The following is a 26,575-nucleotide window of genomic DNA, read 5'->3' on the forward strand; positions in this document are numbered from 1 at the left end:
TAACATCTAAAAAGATTTTATTTTCTGAAAAAAAAAAAGTTAAATATGATCATGAGAATAGGCATACTTTAAACTACATCAAAAAATAAGTTGTCATCAACATAACCCGTGAGGTTTCCACTCACAATGCTCAACAGTAGGCGTTACCCAGCAAAGAAATTGACAATAGTACAAAAAAATAATTCATTGTAAAAGATGAACAAAAACCTGAACACGTACTTGTATAGTAATATATCATTTATGCATTCCAAGGTGAAGTACGGTTTCATACTTCAGCAGTAAAAAAAAAAAAAAAAAAAACAAGACTGTCTTTCAAACCCAGCACTGTACCCAGAAATGTTTGACCGCTTCAATTAGTCCGTGAACACACTGGGAATAAATCAAACGGCCGATTAAAAAGCGTTACAGGGGCAGAGAAGAGGCCACAGGGCTTCTACCGGGCCGTGTGCCGCTATAACCAAGTTAGAAACCTTAACATACCAAAGTTTATAAAAGTTTGGTGTTGGTACATCTCTTAAATGCACAAATCTTATGCTATGATGTTCCCATAGTTGCCATTTGTCTTGGATATTCAAAACTGCAAAGGTGGGTATTTACAAAATACAGCTGTTTAAGAAAGAAACGGTGAGCTGAAAATGAAAATATTGTTCAACAGACACGAGGAAGAGGTCAGGAGACATACAGTAGGAGGTTTTTTTTTCCCCAGGGAATTTAATAAGCAACGATCATTACCAGATTAAAATGTTTGTAAAATGTCCATCCTGTTTTTGTTTTCTTAAAAATGGCTCCACAAAAGAAGCAAAGAGCAACAAACACAAAGGCAAAAAAAAAAAGAACATGTTTTTTTTTTGTTTTTAGTAAGACCTACATACAATGCGCTTCAAATCATGACTACAAGGTATTTAGAACCTTCTAGGATGTCAGTGGTTTGTGTCTGTGTGTGTGTGTACATGTGTGTGTTTTAAGAAAGGTCCACAATGTGTCCAGGAAAGCTTTAGAGTCAGAGGAGCGTGTACGCAGGGCTGGGGAGGTACAAGGAAGAGTCTGGCCCGATTCTCTACAGTCTGGATTTCATCTTCGCTGGTTTCCTCTTTACCTGAAAGAGAACAAAGTTCAGAGTCAGAGCAGTCACCTCTGATTACCTGGCTGTCACAGTGACCTAATTATCTGTGGCTGGGTGCTTGAAGATTCGGTTTTAAAACACGGTGGATTTCCTTAAAAGTAGTTAACTTCTGTAGAATTGGGCTGCTTTTTCACACTTCACCCGTTTGGTGTAAAAGCTGTGGACCGAACCTTGGTGTTGACGAGTCTGGCGCGGTTCGTTTGGGGTGTGAAGGCAAACCAAACCAACCGGCAGAAGGGTGATTTTAGCATGATTTAAAAAAGCTACTAATAAATCCATCTGATGAACATCAAATTTGTTCAGAAAGCGATTTTTTTGATCGGTATGAGGCCATGTATATCCTATTCCTGCAAATCAACAAGCCAAATTGTATCCGACTCAGTGTACATTGTAAGTTCATTAAGTCCATTAAGAAGTGACAGCACACCCCGTCTGTCACTGCAGGAATAAGCCCTGAATCATCGAGCCCCGATGTTCGCACCGGTCACCTGTGAGTGCTCTACCGGTTTATTCATAACATGGGGTCAATCTGTTATCCAATAATGCTTAGAATACGGTTTTCTCTTTTTGAGCTCTTTGTGACACAAAATAACACAATATACACATCAAAAATATGAATTTCTGCCACCAGAATTTGCTTTCCCCTCGTGGGTCCTGATGATGCAGGAAACTGCAAAACTGTCCAATCAACGACTTGTCTGTCTGTCTATATAACTTCATGTTTTTAAATTTAATTTTTTTAAAAGTCAGTGTGATCTGTCCGGGCCAAATGATTAACTACAGGTGTGAAAGCACCCTAAGATAAAGGAGAGACTTCAACAGCTCTGTAGCTATAAACTAACACATGACATGCATGGTTAGGTGACGTTAGCCTACCCCTGATCTAGACAGTCCTGGATAGCCCAGACATCCCTGGACTAAACCAACTCACTGCCAGCACACCGTGGGGCTCTCCCTGCCTTCCAGAAGGAACTCCCCTCCCTGCAGGTTTGGTATCTCCCTGGATATCTGTGTCTGACCAGGCTGTCTGGCTGCTCTGCCCCTGTGTGAGGGGGCCTCTCTCTGCATCCTTCCTGCCACAGAGAGGGCCCTCTGGGCTGGACTCCAGCTCTATCTCGGTGTCTCCCTCGCTGCCCAGGAGAAGGGCCCCTGTCCCTACAGCTCTCCCTGTCTCCTCTCCAGGCTCCCACATTCTCACTTTCTCATTCTCACTGCTCACATACGGCCACCTGAAGAGGAAAAAAAAGTAAATTTCCTATCTCGTCATTTATCTGCCAAAGCTACGATAAGCTAAGCCACTAAGGTTAATTCCATTTTAAGCCACTTTCTATCGCACGTTTCCTCTTTCCTCGTCTCCCTTCTCCACTCTCACCTCTGCAAGTCAATCTGTCTCTTCGTCCCTTCGTCGTTCTGCTGCTGCTGTTTCGACATCTTGATGTTGATGGACTCTGCTGACGGGTTGGAGTTGGGGTCGGCCACCCTCTTCCTGCTCCTCCCCGCTCCGCCTCCGGTTGGCGCCGGCGTTCCCTCTTTTTCGGCAGGAGCGGGTGCGGCGGGTGCGGTGGATTTGGGCGGGCGGCCACGCCGCTTGACGGGCGACGCCTCCGTCTCGTCGTCGGGGGTCACGTTCTGACTTGGCTCCTCCTGAGAGAGACGGCGGGGACAGCTCGGTCAAGATAACGGCGCCTAATGCTGTAGTGTGCTTCCAGCAGACATAAGGTTGTCCCCTGTGCGCTTACCTTACTCCCCTCTTCGTTCTTGATGACCGGGTTCTCGTTGTTTTCCTGCGCTCGGCTCTCTGATGACTCAGTGGCGACGTTGCTGTTACTACAAGACACGTTTAAAAAGTTGAGTAAAGCATTTTTCTAAGTGCGTGTGCGAGTGTGTGTGTATTGCGTCTGTACCTGTTCTTGTTGATAGCCGAGGGGCTCAGTAGGGAGGAGTTGGTGCTGGTGTTACTGGCTGTGTCTGAGCCTGTGGTGGTCTTGTTGAAGATCCTCCTCCCTGGTACCGTCAGAGGCTTGTTCACAGCTCCCAACACTGGGGTTGGTTTAGGCTGAGTAAAGAACGGGTGGAGTTAATGGTATTAGTCTGGTGAGCATTTGATTGTCATGTGTAAAAAGAAATAAACTATCATCGTGGATGTAATCCATCTCTATATATCATATCTCTCTCGGCTCACCTTTGCTAATACGTGTATCTTTGCCCTTCACTCTTTAAATTCATTCTACAAGGGCTGATGACGAATGCATTTTACTACCGAGAATACAAATATTGAAATACACATGTTTCTGAACTTACAATAACTTTTCCCCCTTCCAAAATAATAAATGTAAGTGTTTACATATTTATGTATTCTGCATCTCTGCACTGTGTTGAGCATTATTCACTTTTATATGGAGTGTTGATGACAGCGTTTACCTTTCCAGAGAGCAGCATTTGTCTCATCTCTGTCGACAGATACTCTTTATCATTCTTGAAGTCCTGTAAAAATAAATCACGCCAGAAAACTTTGATTAGTATTAAAATTCTACGGCACAAAGGTCATGACTTTGTCATTAATCTGAAACGAGTGTGCCTGTGTGCATATTCAGTAGATAGAAGTCATTCTTAAAGTTCCTCTATACGATATTCAGAGCATTAATATAGCCATATAGTCCATAATCCTGGTCATTGATGAGTAAGTAGGGTAGATCAACGTCATAGCTTATATGATACTGATTAATCACCCTGAGTTCACTTAAAAAGTTGAAACCAGCCAAGTGTGAAAACATGTCCTCTTGTGCACAGAGCACAACTAACCATGTAGTGGTGAAAAGAGCTACAGACAGGATGGACATCTGAAGCGTGATGCATCATTCACAACATAAACAAAACACCACTAAGTAAGTGGTCATCGGCCTGCAGCCCACTTGTCTGTGCGTTTAATAATTTGCTATAATGCATGCAAGCTGTTGCTTATACGTAACCAGCTATAAGCATAGTTATCAGTTATACATTTGGTTTTCTCTGTGGCATCCATGAATGTTGCATTACTGCCATCAGATATTTAGATACAATCACTCTGCATGCATTTGTGCATTGTGTTTGAAGAGTTATGTGACAGTGACATTTGTTTCGTGAATATTTGTCAGACTACCGACGGCCCGCCACTCTGCACTGTAATCACACGGCGGTAACAACTGATAACATGTGTCGGGACAGCATCTTCACGGTTAGCCTTTGGATAAACACTGTTAGCACGATCGCCATGTGGAGGCAATAGAGATGCTCTGAATTTTGTATTGAGCACCTTTAAGAAGAGTGTGAGAAAAAAATGTATCCTCACTGAAAATTTCAAAGAGGAGAGGAAAAGGGTGTCTGATAGGTGTTTGTTTTCAAACGATTTTCCAATCCAAGAAGCATAAATACATCATCTACGTGTGTGTGTGTGTGTGTGTGTGTGTGTTTATTGCCTTGTCCTGTACGATGAAGAACTTAGAGGGTAGGACGGGGTCTTTGGGAAAGTCCAGGTGACACGCAGTGCTCTTGTTGGCGATAACGAAGAGAGCAACATCACAGACAATATACAGCTTCTGTAACCAAGACAACATGAGACACACAGTTAGGAGCGTTTGATTATTGGGCGACTCGTCACACAGAGTTCTAAAATATTCGGTTTCAGCTTCTTGCCTTTCTACAAAGTCTGCCTTCCCATGAACATAAATGTCCCGTAATGATCTGACGGACACTGGCTTGTTTTTCTAAAGACAATTACTCCCAAACCTTCATGTTTATGAAGAAATTAAAAGATTTTGTTTCAAGAGATGCAAGCGAGATAACATGCTTGTTGGATGACTTGTATCGATTTCTTTTTTTTCTTTTAATTTTGAACATTTTAGAGCTGTGTGTGGTTCTGCTGCTTTTGTCGTCGTTGGGTAAGCGTGTAAACGTATGTGTGTGAATACCTCGTTGGCTTTTGCATCATCAGGACACTGTGCATCCTTGGTCTGTTTGATGTTCTCTACCATCTTCCTTAGAAAAGCATGACTGTTGTTCTCATTCTTGGTCATCAGCACTTCCAGCATGAACCACAGACACCTATGCACAGAAGCACAACAAACATCACCACTGATATCTACTTAGCATTAGAAGTCATGACTATAAAATGTGAAAAAATAGACCTATTCTCAGCTGTATTCAGAGATAGTTTTCGCCAGCACTCACTCTTTAATGTCTTTGAGCTGTTCATATTCATGTGGTTTTGTGAAGTCTGGGTCGTGGGCCAGCAAGTGGATCATATAGGGAACGACATACTCAGGAAGGAGGCAGAGGAGTTTTTCTGTGGGAAGAGACAGAATAACAAATGTTCATGTCTGTGACGGGGTTTCCATCTATAGTTTTAAAGCACTTTTTCAACATTCAAAAAGAAAAAGACCTTAGTGGAAATGTCGGAAAAATTCTAAATATTGCAGTTGGTGTTTCGATAAAAACAAGTGTAATAATGAACAGACTTAATAAATGACAGAAAATAAAACCTATCCGCACCACAAAACATTGCATATTTTCTTGAAATACTGTTGACCTTTGAACTGCTGTTGGATAAAGCACACAGTAAAAGACGTCAAAGCTATGTCCAAAGAGACAACAGCAGCAGTGTGTAATCACAGAGCACATGGAAAACATCCACCGGTTGAACACTGACCCTGAGCGAGTGGGTTTTGTTTGATGAACTCCCTCCGGACGGAGATGTTTTTGAGGAGGCACTGTCGGGCGTGCGCGCGGCGCTCCTTCACCGGGTCCTTGGCGCACAGGGCGAAGACGGCGAGGTACTCCAGGGGCAGCATCAGTTTGACGAGAGCCAGGTGCAACTTCTGAGCGAAGATCTGACGAACCTGGTAGCACTCGTCCTGTACGTCGGAGGCAACAGACTCAATTCACACAACTCTATCACACAAGAAACTAGAGTAGTAATGATTGTGTAGATTGCCCTTTTCACACAGACAGTCTGACTTGTCATTGTGGGGAAAAGTACTTATGATAAGAATGTGTCCATTCTAAAACCAGGACGAAGCAAATCAATGGAATTCAGCCATCAATAATCTGATCATTTATACCCGTGCTTCTCCAACTGTCACATGCCAAAATGCCTTCTGTTAAAAAGGCCTATAGAAAAGTGGTGTAAATGCTGAGACTGACGTTGATAACGAGGCCGCAGAGCTGAAACTGTTCGGGTGTGATGATGTCATGGTAACAGGGCTCCTGGGCCAACTTCATGATGGCTCCACCTGCGGCCAGCCTCAGACGGGACATGTCGGACTTGCTGCGAGGAGGAAGAAATAACAAAAGTGGAAGAATGTTAGCAAAGACAAATCTATTTAATTTACCTCTGAATCTGTAATAATTGATTTCCCCCCCGCTACATGTGAATCCCTCCAACAGCTCTACTGTGACATTCGAGCCCCCAGTCACCTGATCTTCTTCTGCTCTGTGAGGTCGCCCTCACTGACCAGCATGGCCGACAGCAGGCGCAGAGTGGAGTTCGCCGACTTTGATTGGTTGTTCTTCATTCCTAGTAACCAGCGCACTAGCAGCTTGATGGCCTGCACCTGTGGGAACAGGAAGAGCACGGCTAATGAGGCAAAGTGAGGTCCCGGAATCTTTCAAACATATCTTTAGTAAAAATGCTAAATCAAATTTGACAAGAAATTAAATGCCACAGAGGTGTTTGCCTCTTACCTTAGCTAGGACTTCAGGTGAAACTTCCTCATCCGTGGTCCACAGCTTCCCATTCTTGTTTCCCACCGACTGGAGACATAAAGGCACATCACAGTCACACTCTTTCCTACACTGGGTTTGTTGTTGCTGAAAGTTGTACTTATAAAACAGGGTTCTGTGACATTGTTGTAAACTATGTGTAAAAAGTGAGCAACTGAGTACACGGTTTCATATCCACGCACCCGGTCGTTCATGAGCAAGTCCTTGACAATGAAGTTGGCCACTATGGACTTCATTGGCGAAGCAAACTGATCTGGGGCCAGCATGGAGATGTGGCCCAGAGACACGAGGGGAGTGATGAGCTGCTCTGGGACGTCTGCGTTCAGACTACGTGACAGAGGCTGGAGGTGAAGGGACCAAAAAAAAAAAAAGATAGAAAGGACAAACGGGAGACAAGGAAATGATGAACAATTAAAGTTAAAATGAACAAAACCAAACTAAACTATTATTTATTTGTAATACAACGTGCATCCCTGAAAATCAGTAAATTAGAAAAATGGTCCCCTACCTCAAAAATCTGTGCCAGCTGCACTTCCTTGTTGTTAAAGATGGCGTGGATGCAGTGGACGGCCTGCTTGGCCTGGTGAGGCGTTCCCCGCTTGGCTTTCTGATGCAGGACGGGAATCAGCGTCCTGATGGACCGGACAGACATCAGGAAGACTTACTCAATGCAGATTATTTCTGTCATTCTCGCCAGATGCAGAGCAGTGTGGCTAACGGTGTGTGGATAATAAAAGTGTGGACCCTTCGCCTGTAGATTCCTAAAGCAACGGACCACTGTCCAATAACAATGTTGACCGTTTTAAATATGAAGGCATTTCTCTCTTACGATCTTATCTGTTGTAGCTCTGTCTCGATCTTCTGCCCCGTGTTTCTGAATATCTGGATGGCTGCCTCTGCCACTTTCTCGTCCTCCATCTTCAAACACTGCAGCAGAGACTCGTAGGTTTCTGCTGAGTGGAACGCTGTGGGGTGCGTGAACGATAAGACCTAGAAGGAGAGTAGAAATTATTTACTTTATTACATTTATTTGTTGCAAAAATTAACAATCCGGTAACAAACCGTAACAGTATTTTCACGTTAAAACCCCTGTTTTACTACTAATGACCAATTTGTCAATTTGACTAAGTTTTGTATTTTACAGTACGTCCATGCTATGTACCTTGAGGAGCTCCAGGCCAGAGCGGATGGCTGTATCAGGGGTAACGCCCTCCTCATCGTCGTCAGCTGTGCCCTCAATGGACTTGTTCAGCAGCTTCACCAGAGCACTAAGAGAAACAAATAATAATCCATTAAAATAATCAAAATGTGATTAACATGACACACTGACGCACCTTTGCATATCTGAAGACAACATAATAGCAAGAATTAAACTGGCAGAAATAGTTCCAATGCCTAACAAAATCAAAAATACACATTATATCAGCCGTAGAGGTGTCTGCCTTCTCTCCAATATTATGGGACTATAAAAATAAATACATTTGAAAACAGGATCGTCTATTTCCAGAAATCCCGACCCGGTTATTTAAGATAAGTGTAATGTGCGAAAATGCTCACAACAAGGCCTGTGGGTAAGCACTAGAAGTCAGTTCAGTATGTGCGTTTCTCTCTCTTATGGTGTTTTTCCATGAAGCAGAAGGGGTTAAACCCGTTCCCTGCCTGAGGCCTGCGGGTACATCTCACCACCACTAGGTGTCTCAGTGAATGAGAAAAGCCTGTTCATGGTGTTACACAATGACAGAGACCCAGAGAGTACATGGAGCTGATCACTGAGATAGGAAGTGCTGGTCTGCATCTTTTTGTGCACTGTACAAAAAAGAGACACTTAAAATCTGATTAACAGGATTTAAAAACCTCTTTCAATTTGAAACTAAATGTAGACTATTATTGAAAAAGTTCCCATATTTTTGGTCTGTTGTGGAATTTAAAAACATGACCCAAGCGCAGCACTTGATCTGGTGAACATGTCGGGACATTATTCTGACCTGATGGCCTCAGAGTCGATGTGGACGGGGGCGATGCGCTCCAGCAGGAACTTTACCATCTCCAGGAATGGGTTGGTGGGCTGTTTGGGGAACGTCAACTTCCGGGTGATCTCCCTCTGCACACAGAACACCGTTAATATCGGCATACACATTTACGCCCAGGTTTGTATTACTAAATCTTAGACAACCTTTCTAAATGTACCTTTTTAACCCTGAATGTGTGCTCATATTCCATCTAATGTTGATCTGGAGGTCTTTAATAATAATAATAATAATAATAATAATAATAATAATGTGATGATAACCGATTCACATTATGAGGTAAAAACACTATAGAGGCAGCATGGTTTGCTTTGTTATGATAAACCAGGGATCAAGTATTGATTAATGCTGTGCTTGGAGAAGCTTTCCCTTTTATAGCATGACATTTCCTTTTTCCAGTCATTTTTAAGTGGTTGCACCTTGAAAATGTAGAGAAGAAATGAACCATTTTAAGTAACTACCACCGTGTCACAATGAACAGTCTTCAGGGATATGAAGCTACCTTGAGTGATTTGTGACTGCTACAGCAGAACTATGGACTCAAACACAAACTCACAGCACTGATCCTTTTCTTTTTAAATAAAGAGAAAACGAGACTTCTGCCTGTCTGTGGGTGAGTGGGTGTATGTGCCAAATGGAGTATTCCACTCACCACACAGATCTCCGCCTGTTTGCAGGAGCATGTCGGGCTGATGAGCATATCCAGCTGGACTCGGAGCTTCTCGTCTTCGCCCAGAACCTGGTTGAACTTCTTCATGAAGTCCTGGGCCTTTCCAGCGTCTGGCAGATTCTCTGCGAACAAAAAGACGAGTTAAAAACGCGATGTCGGTCACGTTAAGCGGAAGTGACCGTGACCATCTGGAAGATATGACAAGATCGTGCGGATTGAAAGCGTACTGTGCACATTTGTGTGGTTTCCAACTTACTGGCGATACTCATCAGCTTCCCAAACATGGCCGTGTTATTGGGCTCGGACTACCGGGGGGAAAAGAGAGAGAAATGTCTTAGATATGTTTTGCAACAAAAGACACAGGGCAGATGGTCAGTTCTGTATATAAATGTGTTTTAAACACACCACTGGCAGCTTGTGGAGGTCAAGCAGCTCTTTGACAAGGCTTCGGAGCATGTTCTGACACTTCCACATCTCATTCAGGGCCCTGGAAGCAAAGAATGCACCAAGAGAGGCGAAACGGGTGAGATGTGACAGAAGCACAGGGGGGCGATCAATGTCCTTGTGATAAGTACATGTTGTACTATCAGTGTTTGTAGATGCTGGTTTGCTTGACATTGTGCAGTTTTGTATTGTTTTCTAAAGAAGTGCGTTTATAGCATGCAGGTCAGTATTCATGTGTTGGAGGAGATATTGCAGGTTTTACTGACTTTACAGCGTTTGTGTCCAGGCAGGCATACAGGTAGTACAGACACTTCATCTTCTCCTCCGTGTCAAGACTGTGAGGGACCATGTACTGAGCGAAGATCTTCTCCACTAATAACCTGAGGAGAGAAGGAGAGAGTTTTTCCATGAATTGTGTGAAAACAAGAAGAATGGAAAGGAAAATAAATTCACTGCACTAATAAACTTGAACGCAGTACTCCAGATGTGAACTTGTATCATTCTTAATGTTTAGGCAGCTTCTCAAGGCAACCTCCACTTAGGTCAGACATGTCAAACTCAAGGCCCGCGGGCCGCCAAACCCGGCCCGCCACGTCATTTTGTGTGGCCCGCGAATCCGCCAGCAAAAAAAAAAATATATATATATATATTTTTTATTAAAAGTTAGACTTGAAAATAAAAGTATCCCCATGGTCGAAATTATGAGATAGCATGTTGTCTGTGTGCCGACATTAAAACTATCACAACAGGTGGACAGGAGAGGCAACAGCCCGTAAAGCGGTTTTCCAACAAGTGATTGAGTTGAAAATGATCAACAAATAATCCCAAAATGTCCACGAAGAGAAAAATTGATGCAGAGGGAAGAAAATGTAATGAAAGATGGGACAGCGAACACATGTTTGTGCTTCAAGGAGAAAAAAAACGGTCAGTCTTCTGTGTTATGAGGCAGTGTCGGTGATGAAGGAATACAATTTACGTCGGCATTTTGACACCACACGCGGAGTTAAATTTAGCCTCCAAGAATTAAAAGGCAGCCTGCAATCGCAGCAGAATATATTTACAAAAGTCACAGCCCAGTGCATGCTTCAAGGTATGTGAGCAGGTGAGCTCCGACCAGATACAGACTTTTACAAATGTCAGTTTGTGAAGAAACACCATCGCAGACCGAGTTCAGGAACTAGCAGGCAATCTAACAACACAGCTAGCCGAAGAGACGAGCAGGTACTTGTCTTTTTCATTAGCTGTTGATGAAAGCACAGACAACACGGACACAGCGCACCTATCAATGTTTACAAGAGGCTGAAGGCAGACTTTACTGTCAGTGAGGAGCTCTTGGATGTAGCTGCCATGCACGGGACGACGGCGGGGAGGGACATTAGTGATGCAGAGAGGTGACAAAAATAGCTTTGAACAAAGTGAATGTAATAACTTGTGCTTGATGATTTGTCTTTGTTATTTTCTTTAAAAGTTGGATCTTTGATAGAGTAATGTGGGTTTCTTAACCCTAAATTAAAAGGATTTATGTTATAATAACAGAAATGTGCTTAAATATAATTTTACATTTATATAACTGCATGTACAATCTTTTTACACTTGAATAAACAATAATCAAATGCAGAGAGAGTTATTTAACAATATGTTAGGAGTAGTTCCAGTTATACAGTCTTACAGTTACAACCGGCCCTTTGAGGGAAACCATGATGCTGATGTGGCCCGGAGTGAAAATGAGTTTGACACCCCTGACTTAGGTAATGTCGCCAAGGCTTGAAACGTTCTTACATTAAACTACATGTCAGTGTGTATAACCTCACTTGTCGTCAATGCTGTTCTGATAGTAGATGTGCAGCAGTTTGTCTTTGATCCAGCTGATCTTCAGGGCGGTGTCCTTCCCGGCCTCGTGGTGCAGACAGTACTTCTTAAAAAGCTGAGCGAGGCCCATCATGGCCTCTTTACGCACACGCCACTATAGAGGGAGGGAAAACAGATCAGGGAGAAAAGGTTTAAATGCAGATGAGGAAAGTCAATTTTACAGTATGAAAAAAACAAGAACTCAGTCATAAGCAAATACAAACTTTGACAATGTGAACATTAATGTGGGTGAGATGTCTTCAAAGTCCATGACTGAATGAACACAATACTTTAGCTGCTATGAAAATTTGAATGACAAAGAGCTTTACATTTGAAAGCCAAATCGATGTATCCACCTGTTTCTACGACTACCCAAAATGCCATTTGATTCCGACACGCCTATACGCCAACATCTGCACCACTGGAGAGCGCACATTAGTCTCACCCTCTTGTCTAAGGTCCTCTCTCGTACGAAGCCCAACAGCTGGTCATTGACCAAGTTGAGGTCCTTCTTCCCGGCGTTGATGATGGTGACGATGACATCGTGGCGGATGGCTTCCTCTGGGTCGTGCGAACGCACCTTCAAATACTCTAAATAAGGAGAAAGACACGTTAACACACGTTTGTGTCAGAGCGTAACGTGATGAAAAGGACTGAATTGAGAGAGGAGAGAGAGAAGATTGTTGAGTCGGGAAACACAAACACCTGTCAGGTCTCTGGCCAGGTCTGGGTGGTTCATGAGGCAGTGGCTGGCAAACTTTACACACTCTAACCTGACGGGAACATGGATGTCATTGAACCTGGAGAAAAAAAACACCAGCTATGAGTAATGAAATCACCGGAATTATGCATCATACTTTGAAAGAGCAGGTGAGCCAGCTGGTGACTGACTGAGGAAATAGACTCCAGTGGGAGAACCAGAGCTTGAAAAATATAACAAGGGGTTCAGTTTAAAGCATCACTGTGTGTGTGTGCGTGTGTGTGTGTGCATAGTGTTGACGTAACTCACCGTCCTAAGAAGCACTGCCACAGCGGTCTGTTCTGTGACGCCAGCTCTGAGTCTTTGGCCCCAAACAACTTAGCTAGCAACCGAACAACAGCCAGACGCTCCTCGCCATCATTGCTCTGCAAACAGGAGAACACGTGTCAACAAATGCAAGTTGCCCTTTTTGGGCTCTTTTTCAAACTAATATTTATTTTACTCTTGTCCGGCTCACTTTCCTAATGCAAACAATACAGTGAGACAAACTGTCAACCAATCAGGGAAGGACAGGTCATGACGGATAAGAACCAATCAAGAAGCAAACGTGGCTGAACGAGTCATCGTTTTTTTTAAGGTATACAAAGGAAAACTGCTTCAGCAGCGTTTTTGAACGTCTCAGTTTTAGGGGCTCCATAACGCCAGGGGTAGTGTGGACGCTATGCATCGACGGAGCAAACGTTATGCTCATTTAAAACAACAACGTAGTAGTGTGGATGGAGCCTCTATGTGTAGGCCTGGTGATTGTCAGTTGGGATTGTCTAGAGTCTCAGCTAAAGGATGGAGGGCTGCTACGTGTTCTGCGTCGTCTGGGTAAAAACTGTTTTACCAAAATAACACACATGACGATGGGCATTATGTTACACTCTTCAAGGAACTAATACATCCGTGACCCGAAGTGAGATGTGTGCTTATCCTTCTGACTTGTGTGTGTTTGTTGTGTTAACCTTGAGTTTGAATTCCAGCTGTGGCATGACAGAGGTAAGCAGCATAGGGTCGATGGCAAACAGTTCCTGGATGAGGTCAAAGACGTGCTCCGACAGGTCGCTGACCGATGACTTGCCCATCACTAAGACCTGATTGAAGAACTGAGGAAGGGAAAAAGAATAAATATTGAATTTAAAAAAGATGTGCTGCAGATACAGACAGCAGTTTACCTAGACAGTCTGAGGAGGAGAGGGAGAAAAGTGTTCATCCGTTAAGCGAGTCTGCTGCTCACGTTTGCGATGCATGTCTCGATGGTCTGGACGGTCCTCTTCAGCAGAGTCTTGGCAAGATCGTACGCTTGCTTGTTCAGATTCTGTTCCAAGGAAAGTTGAACACCGATTAGTTGAACTGACGGTAAACATCTCACTCAAACACTCACTGATACACAGAGCGTCAGGCTTGTCCAATATGTCAGCTGACAGGGGTTGAGATAATATGCGAGACTCACAAAAGAATGTCTTTAATAATCATAGTTTAGAGTCCTCTTGTGGTGAGCACAGCACAGAATAGTTGTATTATTACAGTTTAACCAGTGTGTTTGAGCTGCAAATGGAATTTATATAATCAGATTTTAATCCAGATTTTTGTCTGTTTTTCACTTATTTAAAAATCGAAATAAATATCCAGATTCTATTTTTTGAAAAAAATTAAATAAAAAAAAATACAAATGCCAACACAGTCACATAAATACATCTAGAGATCTCTCTGAATCATACACAATCAATACAAATAAATGCCATAACTAGCCAATACATTTGAATGCGTTTGTGTGCGTCCCACCTTGTGTGCGGGAATGAGGTTAATGAGGATGGTATCCAGCAGCTCCTGTGTGACTCCGTCGCCCTCCATGATGATGGAGCTCATCAGGTCTATCATGTGCATCTGCACCTTCTGATTATGGCTGTTACTGTGGATGAAGAGATGAACATGAAAGAAAAGTTGAAACCACAATAAACAAATGAGTGAATGGGTGATTACTCATTGTAATCCCCTCTACATCTGGGAATAAAATGGTTCCAAGTGATCACTGGGAATATATCCATCAGTCTGCAGGTTTCAAGGTAAACAACACATGTTAGAAAGGGAGTAATGATGGAGTGTATCTAGATGTGTGACAGTGAATAAGAAAAAGGTCTGATAAACAGTGATATTAAGAATCATATAGCGAAACAAATATATGTGAAGGGCCTTACTTGATGACAGAGAAGAGTGTTTTGAAAAGCTGGATGAAGATCTCGTTGCAGTCCTCCAGTTCAAAGCATATGTTGTATGACTTCACCCACGCCAGGTTCTAGAGAAACACATAGACACGTTAGTCCTTCGTCAGCAGTTTGCTCAACTGTCCTGTGAACCGCAGTTAACAAAACACACAAGTTTAGTGGTTTCTACATCAGCGCCTTACCTCCAGCAGGTAGAAGTATCTGTTGAACTGAGGGCTCTTAGTGTCTTCCAGTCCCTTGAGCTGTCTGGTGATGAACAGGAAAATGTCCTGGAGACGAGACGGGAAAACACTTGACAATGCGTTTGAGTTCATTGTTTTTTTCATGTTAGTTTTGGTGAGTGCTCAAAAAAAGAAATTAAGTTTCCCGGCAAGCTCTCAAAAACACCAGATTGGATGAGGAACGGCGGCGGCCCATCATCCAAGGCCAGCAGGTGGCCTGGCATACAATTTAACCTCAGAGCAAACAATATTATTTGTTCTATATTTGCATGAAAAATTCTCCACAAAGGAACCAACACCACAAACTCTATTAATTCGTACTAGCTGAGGTCACACCGAGCAGACAGCGCGCCGCTTTGATGGCATCCATGTGTCACTCAAAGCAGCCATGCTCTTAATTATACACAAAAATGTCACGTTGTGTTACTTGAAGGAGTTTACTTGCGGGATAATTTGTGTTTATTCGCGCTAGATGCCCCCGAGAGGGAGAGTGGCTTATCTACATGGAAGCCGTTATCAACTAAGCCATTTATTTCTGCCATCAACCGTGGAAGAAATAACCTCCATTTCTGCTTTGTACTTGTTGTGAAAATCCCAGATATCCAGGGAAACTAAACGCCTTCTTGTCTGGGTTTATAACATCCTCTGGAGGAGCTCTGTGGATTTCATCGAGCTGTATTCACTGTGTCTAGCAAGCCACACGTCGGCTGGTTTACTACAGCTGTATGAACACAAAATAAACTGATTTAGCTTTGATTTAACTGCTATAAACAGACAAAAAGGGACTCCCAAATAACTACGCAATGATGCTGATTTGTAAAAAGTCTGAATTCATGTTTTCTTAGTTCTCTCCGCAAGACGACAAGCAAATCACTTTTAAAATACTTGTTTTCTCAATGGAGCTCTGATCGATGGGTGCTATTCCATGCTAACATTGTAGCAGCAATGTAAATACGTACCAGTTTGTACATACGTACCATATGGTTTATACACATACATGTATACATAGTTTCGTCCGGTCTCTACTAATATGAGGTATTGTAGAGAGTCAGTGATGACAAGAGGAGCATCTCAACACCGATAGGGTTTTGTGTCATGCAAATTTCAACTTGCGCAAACTTTGCGTTTTCAGCCTCAGAGGTTGACGCTTAGTTCAGACCGACTTTCTACAATAAGACCAGTTAACACATTTTTATGGGATTACCAAAACATGAGCTTGAATGAGTTGAACACTAATGACTTAAGGGAGGCAGTTAGGACTTTCCCAGACATATTAAGTTAAGATTTCTAACGTTAATTTCTAACGTTATAGAATGGCCTTTTATTTTATTTCCCTAATCTTCGTGTTAGTTAGTAACCGCATAAAATCAGCAGACAGCTGTCATTTCAACTGGTTGTAAACCACAAAGCTTGGATTGCTTTTGAAAACTACTCCCTTGAGGAGGGTGCTTAGTCACTTGCGAGAGGATTTCATACGGTTATCCAGGGTTAGTCCCTAACCTTGAGTTTGTCGTGGGAGGTGTAGGGGGCCTCGGGGGCATAGATCCTGAAGATGTCAGCCAGGCAGCAGGCCACCAGCAGCCTGACGTCTTTGTTGGGGTTCCTGAGGAAGAACTCTGAGGCGAGGTGGAGCGCCAGGCCGAGATACTGCTGCTTCTCCTCCTCAGAGTCTTGGTCCATGTCCATGTAGGTCTTCACCACCATCTGTGAGACAGAGCAGCACGAGGGGAGGATGAGAGGGGACACAACAGTTCTGCATTAGCAAAATACAGCCTGCATCACAGCTCAGGTTCATGGTTCCCTGTAGCGCTTTGTGTAGTGTTATCTAGCGCAATATCATCCATGTTGTGTCGTGTATCTACACGACACAACATGCACGTAGCACACACAGTGGCAGTTACAGCACAGCCACACATCACGAAGTTCTTCAGTGTCAGAGAAGAGGACAGATAGCTCACAATTAGTAACACCTGAACATCGTTACTAACGGAACAACCTTAAAAACAAGGTTTTGACAAGAAGATCTTGTAAGTTGGTGAAATTTTGAAGAAAATATGTTATTTTACAGTCTACTATAAACATATGAATACGAATTTCAATTTTCCATGAAAGAAAAAAGGTACAAAGATGTTTGTGTAAGCAGTCAATTATAGTTCTTTGAAAGAAAGAAAAACATGAGCAGGTCAGACTAAATCAGCAACTGCCAGTCATGAAAAGTGAAGCCAATGTGTAAGTGCCTTAAACCTGCATTCTTTCTATTGGCCAGCAGGGGGCGTCTCCTGTGGTTGGTAAAAGAAGTCAGATTGTATCGAAGTCTTTGAGAAAATGACTACTTCTCTCTTGATTTATTACCTCAGTAAACATTGTAAACATGAGTTTATGGTCTCAATCTCTAGTTTCAAGTCTTCTTCAATACAGCATGATGTTCATTTAGTAAATTATGGTTCATTTAGAGTCAAGCAGACCATAAAGTGGAGTATGCTTTAGGGCGGGCTTACTGTGATTGACAGGTCTCTACCGCTACCAGATTCGTATACGGTATCTTTACATCAATCCTCCGCAGTCCAAACACGGTCACTTCCGCTAACTCAATGAAAAAAATCCAAGATGGCGACGGCCAGCTCAAAGCTTCAAAACGGTAGTCCACAAACCAATGAGTGACATAACGCTGACTACGTCCACTTCTTATACACAGTCTATGGTTAGACTCTTTAAAAAAAAAAAAAGTCAGGACTCGGCCAAGGAAATTGCAATTGTTGCATTGCTACAAATAATGCTGGCTGTCATTAAATGCAAGTAATTAAGTAACTTTATTTATATAGCACTTTAGCACACAAAGTAATGCTAGCTTGAGATGTGATTTTAACATGGTGGCCACAGCCGGTGTTGCATATAACATGATTCCCACTGGCCCATAAAGACTTTTCCCCATACTGTACCCAATCATTAACAGTTGCAAAAAGGATATATACCCATGGTTTAAACAGCACACGACAGGTTGTTTTTGAGTGATGTACCAAGAGCAAGCAAGGAAGGAACCTCAAGGAAGTTGGGCACAAATTGTAAGTACTGACATGTAGAGAGGCTGAAGCAATTATCCAGTGCAGCGTATAATCCGTCTCAGTTACAAGTCACTTGGCCTGTCAGAGCTGGTTTGCTGTAAACAGCTGCATTTAGTTTCATGTGAGGGTTGAGATGAGAGCAGTGAGCAGTATTTGTGCGACAAGAAAAAACAAAAAACAAAGAGCTAAATGAGCCTAAAGCAAAGTAAAGCTTCAAAGTGCACGTGACCCTTTATCATTTTAAGAGCCTGAATTCAATGACGAGTTTGAGGTAATCAAACACCAAGTACCTATAGGGACAATGAAACATAAAAAACAAATTCCCCTTGTTAGAGGTAGAAACTCTAAATTTAGAGAACTAAATCATAAAAAAGGACTTCAGCAGCATATCTCAGATCCTAAATACATTTATTCTTGTTTATAATGTGCTTGTTGTGGTACAGGAAATAATATCCATTAATAGCTTAATTAAGAAAGTCTCTGGGTTAACCGTGAACACTACGGTCTCAAAGTTGAATGCACCAATCTTATGAGTTCTTATGGAGAGGCAGTAGGACACCATGGTATTAACTATCACTTCCTCCACAAGAGTGATAGAGTGAGCGTGTTATATGAGAGAGAGGCGAAGCAGAGTAGATCACTATACAGTCAGGCAGGGTGGGGGATGGGCCAACAGCTCCAGCAGACTGCAGAGCACCACGAACACCCCCCCCCCCCCCCCCCCCCCTCGGTCGTTCTGAGCTGAAACAGTCACAACCCAGCCAGTGAAGGCTCTCTACAGAGACGAGTGTGTGGGCTGGTTGAGCTGTGGAGTATGCGTGCTCCTCGACACTTTCAATTTATTGTTGTTTATTTGGACAGAATCTTTGTCTGCGAAAATGTATGGGACACATTTTCAAATGGCTACTGTGCTGTTTCTGCTAAATGTTTAACTGAAACGGAGCCACAATTTGACCCCTTTAATTCATGCAAGCAGCTCTGATAACAAACCGAAATCAGACAACCATTTCCTTCCCACAGGGAGTCAAAACCGTCCCTTGTGACGCCTTTCATGTCGTTGAAAATAGGTTTGCCGGGGTGTTGAACCCTTCGGCTGTGTTCACACAGACATTAGCACTTCATCAAAATAATGTAACAAATATCCAGGACTAGGTCTCCCATTAATGTCAATGTGCCCAGCACTGTGGAAGCGCATAGTGTAGTCTGGTCAACAAAGTAGAGTCTGGCTCAACTTTTGCTCAAATACGTGCATTCCTGGTACATCACTTTGGAAAATAAAAAGAGCAATTCACCTGTTTAGCCGGTCATCAACACCACAGCGGGTCAAATTGTTGTTGGGATAACTTCCCAGCATTTCTTCCTCACTGTGTGTCTGGCTGTACTCCCTGATCCGTTCCTCAAACTGGCTTTTATTGTATTTCATTGACTTACTGTTACCTAAAGCCACACACTCCAACAACACAGACTCTTCCTTTTTTTTGGGCTACAGCCACACTACCATGTACCATTTTAAAACACTTCTCGTTTGCGCCTAGCGTCCACACTGCTCCGGAGTTTCAAAACCCCCAAAATCGAAGGGCTTCGAAAACGCTACCGATGCCGTTTTAGTTTGAACTAACTGGGAGCACTTGACAGTCCAGAACAATCCGATAGCTTGGCCCCTACACTGCTGCTTGCAGCGTTGTCGAGACCCGCGGTATTGCTGCATGCACCCGGTTCCAGATATATGCGAAGGGCAGTCGTACATTCAGACAGAGAATCCTTCCTTTCACTCAGACCCCATATCTACACGTCCACCAGATCTGGTCGCAATAGCAAAAAGTGTTAAGGAGATAACTGAATGGAACACAAAAAACTTGGTCCAGAGATATTCTGTAGCAAATTTGGTGAAGGATGCACCGATACAGATTCTGGTATCGTTCCGATGCGGACTAAAATAGCTGGATCGGGTATTGTGACAATCTGTGTATATCTTTGTTACATTTTGTTTTACAAAGTCACTTCCACAGTGAGGCATACGGATCGGTATTCGGTATCAGCAAATACCCAAAGCCCAGATATCAGTATCACGGGAAGATTGCTCAGATATTGAAGATTTGGACAAAAAAAATAAAATGTATCTAGACATAAGGATAGATTGGTCTTGAACTACAAAATCCAGGAAAAAAAAAAAGAATGACACTCGGGGTTCAAAACCTACAGGCAAAAACATCAAGTTCTTCATTATCGTGCCACAATCTGGCCAAATTGAACCACATTCTACACTATCCCTTGTTCTCCGGCAATATACCCGCCTAGTGTGAAGTACACCGGATGAACGGTTCTTTAAATGTCTGAAGCACGTACACACCCACAGACCCATAGATTCCTAGCTTTCCAGTTTTGGGAAATATTCATTTGCTTTCTTGAAATTTCTTGAGACGATGAGATCGATACCACTCTCATGTCTGTATGTTAAATATGAAGCTATAGTCAGTAACCAGTTGGCTTAGACTAAGACTGTAAACAGGCGTAAACAGCCAGCCTGGCTCTGTCCAAAGGTTACAATATACGTCTACCACGAGTCGTGGTAGACGTATATTGTAAGATTCATCTTGTTTCTTTAATCATACAAAAACCAAAGAGGAATAATTGAAGTCGTGGTTTTACAGGAGTTACACGGGGCATTATTTCTTGGCCGGGGGGCAGTCACTTCCAGGAGTCTCCACTGGTTGCCTGGCAACCTCACAGCGATGGCAAGACTCCAAACGGCTGCCGTCTGTAGCTTCATATTTACATACAGACATGAGGGCGGCATCGATCCTCTCGTCTAACTCGGCAAGAGCAAAGGGATTTCTTAAATGCTTTACTATTCCTGAAGGAATGCTTTTCACCTCTGAGAAACACTGTATATGTGCTTTGAAACATTCGTCTCTACCAACGAGGAGGATCAAGCAGATGCTGTGTGACGATTCTTAATCCCTTCCTCTGTTTCTGTACACAGTGCTTTTCTTCTTCTTCTTGATACATCAAACCAGTCGGTGCTGGTGGAAATAGCCATTCGGTAGGCTTAGTTAGCTTTGACCTTTTAAAACTGTTAACACCTTTATTTGGCCTAATTAATAAGCAATGTGAGCTCTGACGACAATTGTTAATACCTGAAAAAACTTTAGCATTAAATGATTTGCATTTAAGAAGTGAATGACAGATTTACTCACTATACTTCCATCATGACCCAAAAGCAATTCAACACAAACAGATTCTGTATATTTAGTCATATATGGTATATCTTACCATCCTTATCGACTACATTAACAAGTTATTTTATTCATGAAACATTTTAGAGGAACTTAGATAAATTATTGTTAAAAGGTGCATAAAGTTGAACACTTTTCAGCCCACACAGCTAATGTTCAGGTGCAAAAATCGCCATAGTTTCTCTACAGTGGTAAGAGTCTTTGGGAATCATTTGGTGTCATGATTGGATTCTTTATTCAAGACTGATTCTCCATCGACTAAATAAAAAGAAGGGAGCTATTATCAGAATCTTAGTCCAGTGAAATGTAATGTCCGGGGCTTTTCAAATGAAACTGACGGTGGACAGGGGTTTTCTTCACCCCACCACAGTTGGCTGAAGTTTGCTCGTGCCTGATTTCGTTGCTCTGCTTTGCCGACATTAGTCTCTGGTTGACTGGGCACAAACTACGAGCAAAATACTTCACCTTCTGAAGTTCTTTATTAAGTGAGTAAAGCCAAAATGTGCCAAAAGACTTGCTTTTTATGAACTAAAAGATATCTCTAGTGTTTGAGAGTGTGTGTGTACGCTGCAAACAGTGGGTGGGTCCCTGAAGCAACATATACATAGGACATATTTACATTGCCATTCATAAGAAACGGTGAACTTGTACTTTCTGTAAAAAAAAAAATTGCATACGCAACAAAATGTTTTCACAAGAGTAGTCTGCAGGGCAGATTATTTTTTTAATTTAGTCAACAAAAATGATGCTCTGTAATAAACTTAGTATATTATAAAATCCATCCAGTAGATGTTTTACTAAAAACACATATTTACATTCAGTGAGTTGACTTCATTTTTCACCAGATGAAATACCTATTGCTCATTTATTTAGTCCTTAAGGCCTCGCTAACACAGAGTCAGCTTGTTGGCTACTTCTACTAAGTTCTGCAGTCGCTAAATGAATAGAACTATGTCCAACAGGATAGACGAGACAAAAACAACAACATTGAGTCCCAGTCAAACCTTAAGTTCACTAAAAAAACTCCTTATAAACTTAATGCAGACAATCCAAGCACAACACATGTCAGGCCAGGGTGAGACAAATAAAATAAAGGATAGATTTTAGAAAACAGACCGTACCGACATATAGTATTCAATTTAAGCTTATAATTACACAGAAAACAAAGCAGTCACACACACACACACACACACACACACACACACACACACACACACACACACACACACACACACACACACACACACACACACACACACACACACACACACACACACACACACACACACACACACACACACACACACACACACACACACACACACACACACACACACACACACACACACGTTGTGTTGCATTGCTACTGATTGACAAAGCTCACCAGGAATGACTGAATGTCTGCTTGCCCGGGGCTAGTTTAGCGCCACATCGGGCTAGTAAATCAACTCACTTGACCGATTGCATAATGGTAAAAAAAAGAAGAAAAAAATTCAGAGCGGATAATGGAAGTAGCTAAGGAGAGAGCCATCTCGCTTCCTTCTCATCTCTGTTGAGAGTTGAACATGTGCAGCACCCTCTGTGCACGTTCAATTATCCAGGAAACAGGAGCTTAGTTGCATGGCATTAGAGGACGTGGGCGAAACTCCAGATTAATTTACTTAAAGATTAAAAATAACAATTAACTTTGTTATTTGGTAACCACTAACAATTTAGATGGGGGCAAATGGGTATCTGTCTGGGGGAAAAAAACACTTACGTTTAACCCTGTATGAGTATTCATTGGTATGGGGACACTAAATGAGAACGGTGACCTGGTGCAATATGAACTCCTTCCTTTTAGTCCAAATTACAGAATGCCTTCTTATGATAGTGGCTGACTGTAGATGAACGTGACTGAATAACAGGAATGTCAACCTTATAAAATAAACTGCCAACTGGCTAATTTCTCTGCTGGCAGTACAACACGAATCTTAACGCTCTTCCATCAGTTGGTGAAATGCACATGCAATTAGTGTCAGCCTTTCCAACTCTCAGCAGTATACAGCAGAGGTTAAATGGATCTGTGAACAGATGTCTTGCACAGTCAACAACTTGCCATTCAGCACAGTTGTCCTGCTTGCCAATGCCAGGGGTTGTTGTGCTTTACAGTCTTAATGTTACTCTATAAACAGTTCTAGGATGTCAGGAAACCATTTCAGAATTACTGGAGTAAACAATCTGATGTGATTAAGAAGAGTCACAAGATCCCAGTAAACATAGGTGCCAACTTTGAATCTGCTGAAGGTTTGAAGTTTGGGGGATGCGGACGGCTGTATATTAGGATGCAGTTTCTAGAATCAATATTTTCATAACAAATGTATCAAATGACAACGTGAAAAAAAATGTGACTATGTGAAAGGGGTTGCTCGTTGTGTTTACCTACAAATAATTATCTAAATCTGCAGCTCCTCTTACTGTTCAGAGCATAGAAGCAAGATTAGGCTCGTTGTTTAGCTGTCGCAGCCTTACTACTGTCGTTAACTCTCACCGCTCTCATAGCATCGTTTTTGGCTGCAGTGGGCAGCGTTGTTTAGTGAGGAAGCTCTGAAAACCCACAGTACACCACCTGCACAGCAACTGCTCACAGACACAGCTAGCAACTCGCTGGTGAACATAGTGGAGCATTTAGCAGCTAAAACCAAAGTCAGATATTTCCCTCACGAGTTGGTGGAGACCAAAAACAGAGTGAAAAAAAAAATGAATGTTGGATTTAAATTCACCAGGCCAGAAACTCAACTCTGAATGAATGATAGGTTGTTCTGTAACTGATGGAAATAAGGGACCGTTAACAAGTCCTGTATATCAACTTAAAGATGTCACAACTGGTATCAGCTACCCCCAGATATCCCAAAAATTATTATGATAAATGTAAATAAAACTATTCAATGAATTCGTCCTTTTTTGAAAAATAAATGCAAACACGAGTCCCTGTTTTGTGTCCCTTGGAAGTAAAAATAGCTTCTGTGTGTAATATTTGCTTTTATTGTGTTGACATTTTGGGATCATCCCATCTTTTGAGTCTTAAGAGGATAACATTAACTGCTAAACTTGGAGACCTCAATACTTCTGAAAAATAATATCACCTGTATCATGTCACACTCGAGTTAAAAACATCACAATACTCTGGTATTTCATGTCTATGAGTGTTGCTTGTTTACAGTCTGAGATCTCAACAAGCCAACCATAAGAGAAGGAGGGCCTCTTGTGACCTAGTCCAACATACAGTCAGTCGTATACAAAGTTGTGACGGTTGTGGCATTTTGCCAGGGGCTGAACGCTGATGTATTACGATAGTGCTTCCGACAGCGAGAACCCGCATCAACATACCTTCAACCGTTTAACCATTTCATCGTTGCTGATTTTGTCCGTAATCTCCTTCACTCCGGGAGGATAGGTGATCTTTCCGTCCCCCGCAGGTTTCTGCTGTTGCGGGAACTCCATGCTTGTTGATGTGGTTAGGGTCCACACGGTCTTCTACTGGCCTCTATGGGTCAGAAAACAAAAGTTCAACACAACCATGCTACCGTACTTACCAAAACCTCGTTTTAAGCACCATTGTCATTTGCCAACGATCAATTGAATCCGCTAAAATTGACAACACCGTACCTGTTTGTTTAACGATATTCTAGTCCAGACAACTTTTCAGACAGAAAGCCAACATTAAATCAGCAGTGTACATATTGTTAGCTTGTATGCTAAATTATCCCTGCTAAACACAAGCTCCATATTTTCCGTAAATGTCTCATCATACATGGTATCGCTAGAGAAACAAGCTCAACTGTTTTTCCGGTAACCTTACAGCTATTTAAACAGCTAAGTTGTTGGGAAAACACTTAAAAACAGCACGAAAGCACCCGGCGTATGCCTACTGTCATACAGGTTATCAAATTAGCTAGCTAGCTAGTTGCAGTGCAAACATCATTGGTAAGCGGATAGCATTTTGCGGGAAGGAAGTAATGCTAGCAGCGAGCGGCTAATACACGTTAGCTGTGCTAGCTAACTGGTTAGCCTACTTTGCTAGCTTATAGGCCGCAAACTACTGAGGTACCCATCACATCTCCAGCTATAGACAACCACAGAGGAAGTGAAGTATCCCATCATCTCTGCCTAAAAAAGCCATGCTCGTGGTCAGTTCCAGTGGTTTACAACAATTGCAACTACTTTGTGAAGTTTAAAAATCAAGCTAATTTACTTGTTACTATCTTTTTTCAACTTCGACGCATCGCTCCGTACTGCCGCTAGTTTACAGGCGAAGGGCTGCTACCGTCGCCCTCCTCTCACCACCAACTTGCCCCCACAGATGATTTTTAACACCCCAACAAATGCAAAATGAATATATTTTCAAATATACAACTACGACTGAAACAGTATAATATTTGCCAAGCGTCTCCTCGTTTGTATTTACCTCTCAAGTGGGCCGTTTTAATTCATTAGTCTGACACAGGTTGGGTTTAGTTTTCGGCACAAAGCTCTCTGTCCGTTCAGCTCAGTCAGTGCTGTCTGTGTGGTGTGAAGGCTGGGTGCACAGCGCCTCCCTCGGTCTCACATGAGTACTGCAGCACCAAATACATGGCGGGAGTCACAAACGAACAGCTCTCACACTCAAATCACTTCATCCCATTGTGGGGTTTTATCTCTCCCGTGTCAACAGTTTTGTTTTAACTACATTTGTGACTGTGTTTTTATATGAATTCACATATGCATGGTACCATGTTCCTGTTTTGTGTGTGTGTTATTTCTTCTTATCATTGTTATTTCCACTGATACTACTGCTAGTAGTACTAACACTACTCATAGGAGTAGTATATTACTAAATACGTGTGATAGTAATACATTCAGCACGTTAACTTTCTTTATAAAATAATGAATTGTGAGAGGGACACCTAGTGGTCAACTGGTAGATAACAGTTGAAAAAGTGGTTAAACTTTACACATTGCGAGAATGCTGCAGCCCAATCCGCTTTTGTTTTAAATTAGGAGATTTTTTCATATCATATTACATCTGGCATTGTATAATGTCCCGTTGGTTATGTGCATCAAACAGTTTACAGTGACAGGGCTGCATGAGTACTTTTGACAATATTTTATTTTTCTCATTATATATGCAGGAGTATCAGATTCAGAAAGGCCAATTTCAAATCTGAACAGGGACCATGTGAAAGGGCAAACTTTTATTTT

General features: G+C 42.3%; 1 protein-coding gene across 3 annotated transcripts; it reads right to left on the reverse strand.

The window, feature by feature from the left end:
• pds5a (PDS5 cohesin associated factor A) lies at window positions 1-25,912 on the reverse strand. 3 transcript variants are annotated; one of them, XM_076090995.1, is made up of 34 exons: window positions 25,803-25,912; window positions 24,725-24,881; window positions 16,558-16,761; window positions 15,019-15,105; window positions 14,810-14,907; window positions 14,397-14,523; window positions 13,849-13,929; window positions 13,577-13,717; window positions 12,879-12,994; window positions 12,575-12,669; window positions 12,315-12,460; window positions 11,833-11,984; window positions 10,288-10,401; window positions 9,983-10,064; window positions 9,834-9,882; window positions 9,560-9,699; window positions 8,866-8,981; window positions 8,043-8,148; window positions 7,710-7,870; window positions 7,389-7,512; window positions 7,063-7,221; window positions 6,842-6,910; window positions 6,575-6,711; window positions 6,302-6,425; window positions 5,808-6,012; window positions 5,330-5,444; window positions 5,071-5,203; window positions 4,579-4,698; window positions 3,545-3,607; window positions 3,028-3,179; window positions 2,863-2,950; window positions 2,496-2,767; window positions 2,055-2,352; window positions 1-1,096 (listed from the first exon to the last, which is right to left on the reverse strand). In XM_076090995.1, exons 2-34 carry the CDS (start codon window positions 24,836-24,838, stop codon window positions 1,058-1,060), a joined length of 4,227 nt encoding a protein of 1,408 aa, XP_075947110.1. In that variant the 5' UTR covers window positions 24,839-24,881; window positions 25,803-25,912; the 3' UTR covers window positions 1-1,057. The 3 variants fall into 3 exon arrangements, with proteins under 3 accessions (XP_075947110.1, XP_075947111.1, XP_075947112.1); XM_076090996.1 differs by lacking the exon at window positions 25,803-25,912 and adding an exon at window positions 25,004-25,289; XM_076090997.1 differs by lacking the exon at window positions 2,055-2,352.
• Window positions 25,913-26,575: the final 663 nt, after the last annotated feature.

Source organism: Anarhichas minor, unplaced genomic scaffold, assembly GCF_050575085.1.
Source record: "Anarhichas minor isolate MPS153535 unplaced genomic scaffold, ASM5057508v1 ptg000014l, whole genome shotgun sequence".
Taxonomy (NCBI): domain Eukaryota; kingdom Metazoa; phylum Chordata; class Actinopteri; order Perciformes; family Anarhichadidae; genus Anarhichas; species Anarhichas minor.